Source organism: Rattus norvegicus, chromosome 1, assembly GCF_021556685.1.
Source record: "Rattus norvegicus strain SHRSP/BbbUtx chromosome 1, alternate assembly SHRSP_T2T, whole genome shotgun sequence".
NCBI classification, from domain to species: domain Eukaryota; kingdom Metazoa; phylum Chordata; class Mammalia; order Rodentia; family Muridae; genus Rattus; species Rattus norvegicus.
Window position 1 is genome coordinate 82,895,089 of NC_141534.1, and position 10,622 is coordinate 82,905,710.

General features: G+C 35.9%; 1 protein-coding gene across 1 annotated transcript; it reads right to left on the reverse strand.

The window, feature by feature from the left end:
- Positions 1-2,172: 2,172 nt before the first annotated feature.
- Vom1r40 (vomeronasal 1 receptor 40) lies at positions 2,173-3,087 on the reverse strand. Its single transcript, XM_087610024.1, has one exon. The coding sequence runs from the start codon at positions 3,085-3,087 to the stop codon at positions 2,173-2,175; it is 915 nt and encodes a 304-aa protein (XP_087466150.1).
- Positions 3,088-10,622: the final 7,535 nt, after the last annotated feature.

Sequence of the window (10,622 nt, forward strand, 5' to 3'; positions counted from 1 at the left end):
TCCTATATATTATGACTTATAATCCACCAAGTCAATTTCTTGTACAGTTATAGTCATAGGTGTGTTAGGTTATCCACTCATTCTTGGCTAGCCTACCTAAGGCCAAACCCTTACAAAAACTGCCTTTTCCTGGCCATGAACTCTCCACAGCTTCTCAGTGATGCCTGAGACGTCATCAACCCCTTCCTCATGCTAGAATGTCACCTTATCTAATACTATGTGTATATCTTTGGTAAGCAAAAACAGTTGCTTTGAGTTCATGTGTGCACTGTTCCTTTCATAGGCAGCAGATAGAATTTTTCTCTAATCCTCCCTCAAATGTGACTCTTTTTTTAAGTGACTTTTAATTTTTCCTTTTTATTTACCATGATATTACCTGAAGATTTGATATAGGGAATGATATAGACATTCAACTTGTGACTGGGCATTGCAGACTCACTTTACTTTGTCTAGTCCACTTTTCTGTTCATTTTACTCATCGTGATAATCACATTCCCAGCAAACAGAAACTTTTCTGAGGAGTTCCGAGTGTTGTACAAATCTCTGGATATAGGTATAAGAATTTGGAGGGTTGTTGCATTGATTTATCAAAATAATGCCATTTAATGTAATCAAGGAGGCTGTAGGGTTCACTATCATAAATTCCTGACCCAATTTCCAGCCTAAAATTCCTGTAGTGCAATGATTCTCAATCAGTGCATAGCAAACACTAGAGAAAACCTTTTTGTTCTAGTCTTAGAAATTTGCAACTATGAATGTATTTATCTTTCGTTATCTCTAATTTTGCTATGGAACAGTGACACAATTCCTAAGACCACAAGAAATAGTGTTTTCCCATAGTTACAACCAGTAGATTGAGAACTGCTCAATCCCCAAATGAAGCCATAACATTGCTAGTTACCCCAACAATCGTTGTGCTACCAATGGAGCAATATAGGTATCTTCCAGATTGGTCATTTTTGAGGTTCACTGTGTTCACAGCTGGGAAAGACTATCAATGTCTTTCTTTCTCCAACATCCTAAATGCATGTCAGCTGGTTTGAAATGGACCTAGCATGGATGAAATATTTTGTTCAATATGAGCTTAATTTGCCATTTCCCATGTCTAAAGCATGTGGTCATTTTAGCAAGAGAGCCTTGCCAAAAATTTCTGGCTGGTAACGAAGAGTAATGAAAGAATCTGTATTATGTGGAAGGTCAATAATCACTTAGATCAGAAAGAAAAGAGGGGGCATATTACACACGGAGTTTTAGGTGGCAACCTATGGCTTCTGAGATAAGCATAATAGTCTGTATAGGATAACCCCAATAAACACTCAAAGAGCCAGGGATACAGGGACCTCCTATATGCCTTTTACAACATCCTTACTATTTGGACTTCCTCCAACACCATACCCGGTCCACCCTTTTCCATTTCCCCATATAATAAAATGGCAAGTACTCTTCTGAAATTATGTAAATGTATCATGAACTTAAATATTTTAGGACTTGCGTACATGTATATGGATCCAAATAACTATGCATGTAAGTACGTATGAATGCACATATATGTATATGTATACATATGTATCTTTGTTGAGCAAGAGGTCAGACTTTTACATCAATTGTGGTATATATTAATGTATCTTCTCTTGATTAATTATGCATCTCAAAGTTTGGAATCATGTCCATAGAAATATAACCTTTATTAAAAGATCATTTTATTTATAGTTTAAAATCACATGAATGGATGTCAGGTTGACAGTATGTCCTAGTAATGGTTACTCTTCACTGTGTGTTTCAGAGAAGTTCAGCTAAGTGCAGAAGATTCACTTTGAATCTAGTTGATGTCCTCCTATAGGCTGGTATAGAGACTTAATGAATATTACCCCACCTTAAAAATTGAAAGTAAAAGACAACAGCTTGGAACTGTAGTTCCAGTGGATTGAACACACTCTTCTTTTCTCTGTGGGCAGCAGGCATGCATTTTGTTTGTATCCAGGCACACACACACACACACACACACACAACCTAAAATTTAAAAATAGTATCAAAAACTTCGTTCTGGAGACATGGCTTGGTGCTTGGAATCACTGAGTGCTTTCCCAAAGTTCCCAGGTCTTATTTTCATCATACAGGGGTGACTCAAAACTAACAATAACTTCAACCCTAAGGAGTACAACTTGGGGGAAGCTATCTCTTAACAGAGCAGGGTAAAAGCAGGCTGGAAATAGGCTTAATGTTGATGAGAAGAACGAAGGGACAAAATATGGGAAAACATATTTCTAGGAATGTAAATACACTTATTCCCCATAGCATTGGATATTTAGAGTAGGTTGTAAAGATAACCACAATAGAAGAGAATGAGTAAGAGACGACAAATGTGCACACCAGGATGAGGATTGTTTGGGTGGCTCTGTTTTCTGGTGATTGTTTTAGAAAATATTGACCATTATGAATATGTTTGACTTGTCTCTTGTGTCTGTAGAGTATACTCATCATGGAGACACTTGAGCAGGCCATGAGACCCAGGCACAGTCCATCAGAGAAGCATAGTAACAACATATACAGTGCAGTTGCAAAATTGCCTGAAGCAAACCATGAACAGTACCCATAACTCACCACATTAGTTACATTATTCTTGTAACTGGGGCCTGACACTCTTGCTGGAGTCACGATGTTTAGAAGCACATGTACAAGCCAACTGACTGAACAGGAAGGACCAATGTACTTGATGACTCTGTGTTTAAACATTATCCATCTGGAGTGATTAGGGCTGATTGTGATTGCTTGGAAGCAACTCAGTAGGGACATTGCATAAAGGGACATCCCCCTTGTAATTCTGTATATATACACTATCAGTTTGCATGCAATGTCATCCAGGATATTTTTAAATCCATAATCTGCCAATGTCTGCGGAATACCTCTTGAGATGATAGACAAGCAGTTGGCAAATGTCAAGTGCTGAATAATCAGGTCTTTGGGCATTAAACTCTTTCCAGTGAACAACAAAATCACATAATAAAATAGTATAGAAGAATTGCCAAGCATCCCCACTGTAATCTGGGAGAAGAGAAAAATTCCCATTGCAACATTTTCAGAAGTCATTTTTGTATCTAGGAAGAAAGTAAATCCATTGTTATGGCCACAAGTCCCTAGAAATACATTGTCAGTGTGCATTTTCATGATATTAGTTAAACTACATTTTTACATTTATCTAGATCACCTGTTGAAGAACGTTCAAAGCTTTGCTATTTGCTAAAGGAAATAGTCCTTATCATTTAAATGGAAGGTTTTGGATATGTTTACTGAAAAATAATGTTTTCTGGACAAGATGTTGCATGACCTTCAGCATAGCAATCAGGAGATAGAGGCAGACAGACATTTGGAATTAAGAATAATCAAGTTTGCAGAGGTATTTCCAGGACATCCAGGGCTAAACAAAGTGAAACTATTTCTTCAAAAGCACAAATAAATAATTAGTGTTCTCACTGTTTTTGACTAGACACAATGATCTGGGGTCAATTTTGAAAAAGAAAATGAATTTTTAACATCTGCCATTATTTCTGAAATTTCTTAAAATTTGGTCTGTTTCTTTGTATTTAAATTGTAAGTATTATACCCCAAGATCTGGTTGTCCACAAGGATGAGAGAATCCTCTTGTATACCTAGTAATGGCTCGGAAGAAATATCATATATCAGGGTTATTGGCATGGAGTAGACATACTAGCATTGAAGGTAGATACCTGCCCAACACTAATGTTGATTGAGGCATATTGAAAATATAAAATTTTGTGTCCTTTATCTGGGAACTGAATGGTCAAGGTGCATTAGAAACCCCTGACTGAAATTAAATATTTTGTTCAACAGAAATTCACAAAAATCAGAAGTCAAAATTCATCAGTAGAAACTGAAAATACCATTTAGAAAGAGTGTTTAAATATTCAGTACATATAAATCATATCTTATGAGAGATTTTAAATGAGATTTTTAATATTTATTTGGTTTCTAATTATGTATGTTCTGGGGGGTTGGCATGTGAGTGGAAGTGCCAACAGGTTCATGTTTTTGAGGTCTTCTACAGCTGGTTTTGAGCCACAGACAGGAGCAAGGAATTGAACTCAAATCTAAATAGATACGGAAACTCTTAAAATCTGGTTTATCCCGCTCTTGTACAAAAATATTTGAAACTATATTTTTAAAAAAATGTAAAATATAAAACAAATGAGAGATGGATTCAAGATAAATAGATATCCTATAAACAATTCAGATGTACAAGATGTGTCCAGAATAATGATTAACATCACAAACAATTAAGGTAATACATTTAGGCTGTGTAAACCAAAGCTGCGAAATGAGATCATCATACTATATAAACAGCTATTAGTCAAAAATAAATTAATATAAATAAGAACAGTATTTAAAGATGCTGAGCATAGGGTAAAAGAAAAAACTCAGAATGGGCTTTATTGGTAAGTAGAACGTTGTAGCAACTATAGAAATTAATATTGTTTTTCTTCAACAAACTGATAAATCATTACCAAGTTTCAATTATAGTGTTACAAGAATCTTTAGACTGATGGGATGAAAAGCCACCCAGGGAATGGCTACTTTTGAGTAAGAAGGATAAAGAAAGGGTTTGAATTTCCTTCTCATTGCCCTACTGGGTCTCAGCAGTTATCTGGAAGAATTTAAAAAGACAAGATCATTTCTTTCTTGACTGTTTGGTGGCTAGAACTTCTGACAATTAAAGAATTTGCAGAAAATCGATAATCACTTGCATAAAATATGGATTATGTTTATATCCTGTCAATTTGTATAAAATTAATGTTAAAATATTGGCCTTTCAGTATTCATTGCACCCAGAGCTAAAGATGTCCCACAGCCCTTGGTACACAAATCTTGCCCAGAGACACCTGATTTCCAAGAAGTACTCTTATTCCTAAGTCCACAGGTGAGATTCCACTTTTGAACCAATAAATGTTCAAAGATGGACTGTCCAGGAGCACACAGGGCACAGAAACCTCAGAGCAGCCTGGAAAATGTTCCTTCCTGTCTCAATCTGTGCCCAGAGATAAGGTTGCCCCAAAGCCTCCTTATACAAATCCTGCCCAGAGAGAATTGGATTCATAAGAGTGCTTTCACTCTTAAGTCCACAGTTGAAACCTCACTTTTGCTCCAATAACTGTTCAAAGAGTAACCTTCCAGGAGCACACAGACAGGGCACCTGAACTGTGGAGTAACCCGGGACAAGATCTTTCCTGTCTCCAGCTGCAGCCTGGAGCTAAGGCTGTTCCACCGCAATTCATACCCAAGTCCTCTCCAGAGAGCACTGGTCTACCAGTAGTGCTCTAACCCCTAAGATCAGAGGCTCACATGCCCACAGGAGCAAAAGTTCCACCCAAAGACAGAAAGATTAACTAACACCAGAGATAACCAGATGGTAAGAGGAAAACTTAAGAGCCTAAGCAACAGAAACCAGAGCTACTTGGAATCACCAGATCCAAGTTCTCCCACCATGGCAAGCCTGGATACCCCCACACACCTGAAAAGCAAGATTCTGATAGAAAAACAAATCTCATAATGATAATAAAAGACTTTAAGAAGGACATAAATAATCCCCTTAAAAAATAGGAGAACACAGGTAAGGAGGAAACACAAAAATTCTTAAAGAACTGCAGGAAAACATGAACAGGAGAAGGAATTGAAGAAAACCATTCAGGATCTAAAAATGGAAATAGAAACAATAAAGAAATCACAAAGGGAGACAACCCCGGAGAAAGAAAGGCTAGGAAAGAAATCAGGAGTGAACAGAATACAGGAGATTGAAGAGAAAATCTTAGGAGTAGAAGAGCTCATAGTTAAAGAAAATATAAAATGCAAAAAGCTCTGAACACAAAATGTCCAAGAAATTAAGGACAAAATGAGAAGAAAATCCTAAGAATAATAGCTGTAGAAGAGAGCAGGTATTCAAAATTTAAAAAGCCAGTAAATTGTAGAATTAAACTTCCATAACCTAAAGAAAGAGAGGCACATAAATGTACAAGAAGACTATAAAACTCCAAAGAGATTGGGCCAGATAATAAATTCCTCCCTTCACATAATAGACAAAATACCAAATGCACAAAACAAAGGAAGAACATTAAAAGCAGTGAGGAAAAAAAGGTCAAGTAACATATAAAGGCAGATGTATCAGAATTAAACCAGATTTCTCAACAGAGACTCTGAAAGCTAGAATACCCTGGGCAGTTGTCATCCAGACCCTAAGACATCGCAAATACCAGTCCATGCCATAGTCGGAAAAAAAAGCCTCAATTTTCAAAAATAGAGAAACCAAGATATTCCATGAAAAATCTAAATTTACACAATATCTTAGAACAAATCCAGCCATATAAAATGTAATAGATGGAAAACTCCAACACAAGAAGAGAAACTATACCCTAAAAAATGCAAGAAAATAATCTTTCAACAAACCCAAAATAAGATACCAAGACAAACATAACTATACCTCTAACAACAAAAATAACAGGAAATAACAATAACTATTCCTTAGTATCTCTAAAGATGAATGAGCTCAATTCCCTAATAAAACGACATAGACTAATAGAATGGACACATACACAGGACCCAGCATTTTTCTGCATAAAGAAATGCACTGCAGTGACTAAGACAGGCACAACCTCATATTAAGACTAGTAAAAATATTCCAAGCAAATGGTCGCAAGAAACAAGCTGAAGCAGCCATTTTAATATGAAATAAAATTCATTTTCAACCAAGTTATCATAAAAGGTAAAGGAGAATAATTCATACTCATCGAAGAAAAAAATAACCAAGATGTACTCTCAATTATGAATATCTGTGCTCCAAATGCAAGGGCACCCACATTCATAGAAGAAACTTTACTAAATCTCAAAGCCTATGTTGTACCACAAACAAAAGTAGCATGAAACTTTGACACCCCACTCTTTATCAATGGAAAGATCAAAACAAAAAATAAAAAACAAAATACAAACAAACAAAAAACCCCACAAAAACAAAACCTAAACACAGAAGTAGTGAAAGTGACAGAAGTTATGAACACAGTGGATTTACCATATCAATAGAACATTCCATCCTAAAACAAAAGAATATAACTTCTTCTCTGAAGAAGTACCTCATGGTACTTTGCCCAAAAGTAAACATATAATCAGTCACAAAACAGGCCTCAACAGATACAAGGATATTGAAATAATGCCATGCATACTATCAAATCACCACTGACTAATGCTAGTCCTAAAAAACAAGAAAAACAAGAGAAAGCCTGCACACACATGGAAGCTGAACAACATTGTACTCAATGATAACTTGGTCAAGGAAGAAATAAAGAAAGAAATTAAAAACTCTTTAGAATTTAATAAAAATGAAGGCACATCATAACCAAACTTATGAGATGCAATAAAAGCAGTGCCAAGAGGAAAACTCATAGTTCTGAGTTCCACCTCCAAAAAGAAATTGGATAGAGCATACACTAATATCTTAGCAGCAGACCTGAAAGCTCTAAAAGAAAAGTAAGCAGGTACACCCAAGCGTAGTGGAATGCAGGATATAATCAAACTCAGAGCAGAAATCAACCAAGAAGAGACACAAAGAACTGTACAAAGAATCAATAAAACCTAGAGTTGGTTTGAAAAAAAATCAATAAGACATAAACCCTTAGCCAGACAAACCTGAAGACACAGAAACAGTATCTAACAAAATCAGAAATGAAAAGGAAGATATAACAACAGGAACTTAGGAAATTCAAAAATTATCAGATCCTAGTAAAAAAACCTACACCCAAGAAAAGCGGAAAATATGGGTTATATTGACAGTTATCTAGACAGATACCAGGTACCAAATTTAAATCAGGATCACATAAGCCATGTAAACAGTCTAGTAACCCCTAAAGAAATAGAAGTTGCCATTAAAATCTCCCATCCAAAAAAGCCCAGGATCAGATGGATTTAGTATAGAATTCTATCAAACCTTCAAAGAAGATCTTATAACAATACTCTTGAAATTATACCACAAAATAGAAACAGAAGGAACACTATCCAGTTCATTCTTTGAAGCCACAATTACAGTTATACCTAAAACACACAAAGACCCGACAAAGAAAGAGAACTTCAGATCAATTTCCCTCATAATTATCGATAAAAAATTCTCAGTAAAATTCTCACAATCCAAATCCAAGAACACATCAAAACAATCATTCACCATGATCAAGTAGGCTTTATCCCACGTTGAAGGTATGGTTCAATATAAGGAAATCTATCAATATGATCCACTGCATAAAAAAAGTCAAAGAAGAAAACCACACTCATCTTATTAGGTGATGAGAATCATTCAACAAAATTCAACACCCCTCCTTGATAAAAGACTTGGAAAGATGAGGAATTCAAGTTCCATAGATAAACAAAGTAAAAGCAATATATAGCAAACCAGTAGCCAACATCAAAATGAATGGAGAGAAACTTGAAGCAATCTCCCTAAAATCAGGGACTAGACAAGGCTGCCCACTCTCTCCCTACCTATTCAATATTGTAGATGAAGTATTAGCCAGAGAAATTAGAGAACAAAAAGAGGTCAAGTGGGTACAAATTGGAATGGAAGTAATCAAAATATCACTATTTGCAGATGATATGATAGTATACTTAAGTGACCCCAAAAACTCCACCAGAGAACTCTTAAACCTGATAAACAACTTCCGCAAATTGGCTGTATATAAAATTAGGTCAAACAAATGAGTAGCCTCCCTCTATTCAAAGGATAAACAAGCTGGTAGAGAAATTAGGGAAATGACACCCTTCACCAAATTCAAAAATAATATAAAATTATTGGTGTGACTATAACCAAGCCTGTGAAATATCTGTATGACAAGATCTTTAAGTCTCGGGAAAAAAGATATTGAAGAAGATCCCAGAAGATGGAAAGATTTCCAATGCTCATGGATTTGCAAGATTAATTCTATAAAAAAAGATGACCATCTTGCCAAAAGCAATCTACAGTTTCTATGCAATCCCCATCAAAATTCCAACTCAATTCTTCAAAAATTTAAAAAAGAAATTTGCAAATTCATTTGGAATAACAAACAACCCATATAGGGAAAACTGTCCTCAATAATTCTGGGGGAATTATCATCCATGACCTCAAGCTGTATTACAGAGCAATAGTGATTTTTAAAAAAATGTATGGTATTGGTACATAGACAGGCAGAAAATCAATAGAATAGAAGACCCAGAAATGACCCCACACACCTCTGGTCATTTGATCTTTGACAAAGGAACTAAAGCCATCCTGTGAATAAAAGAAGGCATTTTCAACCAATGATGCTTCCTCAACTGTCAGTCAGCATATATAATGCAAATCGATGCATTCTTATTGCCCTGTAAAAAGCAGAAGTCCAAATGGATCAAGGACCTCCATAGAAAAGCAGATACACTGATACTAATAGATGAGTAAGTAGGGAAGAGCTTTGAACACATCTGTACAGGGAAAATTTTTCCTGAACAGAACACCAATGGCTAATGTTCTAAAATCAACAATCAAGAAATGGGACCTAATAAAATTACAAAGCTTCTGTAAAGCAAAGGACACTGTCAATAAGACAAAACAGCAACCAAAATATTGGGAAAAGATCTTTACCAATTCTATATATGATAGAGCGCTAATATCTAATATATAGAAATAAATCAAGAAGAACCAAATGATACTATTAAAATTGAGTACAGAGCTAAACATATTTCTCTAGTGAGGATTATCTAATGGCTGAGAAGCACCTAAAGAAATGTTCAACATCCTTAGTCATCAGGAAAATATAAATCAAAACAACCACACACCAGTCAGAATAGCTAAGATCAAAATCTCAGATTACAGCAGATGGTGATGAGGATGTAGCGAGAGAAACAGTCCTTCATTGTTCGTGAGATGCAAGCTGGTATGACCACTCTGAAAATCAATCTGTTGGTTTTTCAGAAAATTGGACAGAATGCCCCCTGAGGACTCAGCTATAACAGTCCTGGGCATGTATCCAAAACAGGTTCCAACATATAACATAGACACATGCTGTACTATGTTCATAGCAACCTTATTTTTAATATGCAGATGTCGGAAAGAACCCAGATGTCCTTCAACAGAAAAATGGTTACAGAAAATTTGGTACATTTGCACAATAGGGTACTATTCATCTTTTAAAAACAATGACTTCATGAAATTCTTAGGCAAATAGATGAAACTAGAAAATATCATCCTGAGTGAAGTGGTCCAGTCAGAAAAGAAGACACAAGGTATGAACTCACTGATAAGTGGATATTAGTCCAAAAGCTCGGAATATCCAAGATACAATTCACAGACAATGTGAAGCTGAAGAAGAAGGAGAAGCAATATATGGATGCTTCAATCCTTCTTATAAGGCGAAACCAAATACTCATGGGAGGAAAAACAGTGCTGAAGAATAGAAAACAGACCAAAAGAAAGGCCATTCAAAGACTGCCCAACTTGTGATCCATGCCATATGTAACCATCAAACCCAGTCACTATTGCTAGTGCAATGAAGTACTTGTTGACAGGAGCCTGATAGGGATGTCTCCTGAGACTCTGCCAGAGCCTTACTGACACAGGTGAA

Bases quoted from the DNA above. Each gene is read 5' to 3' on its own strand.
- Vom1r40 (XM_087610024.1), bottom strand. From the start codon at position 3,087: ATGACTTCTGAAAATGTTGCAATGGGAATTTTTCTCTTCTCCCAGATT.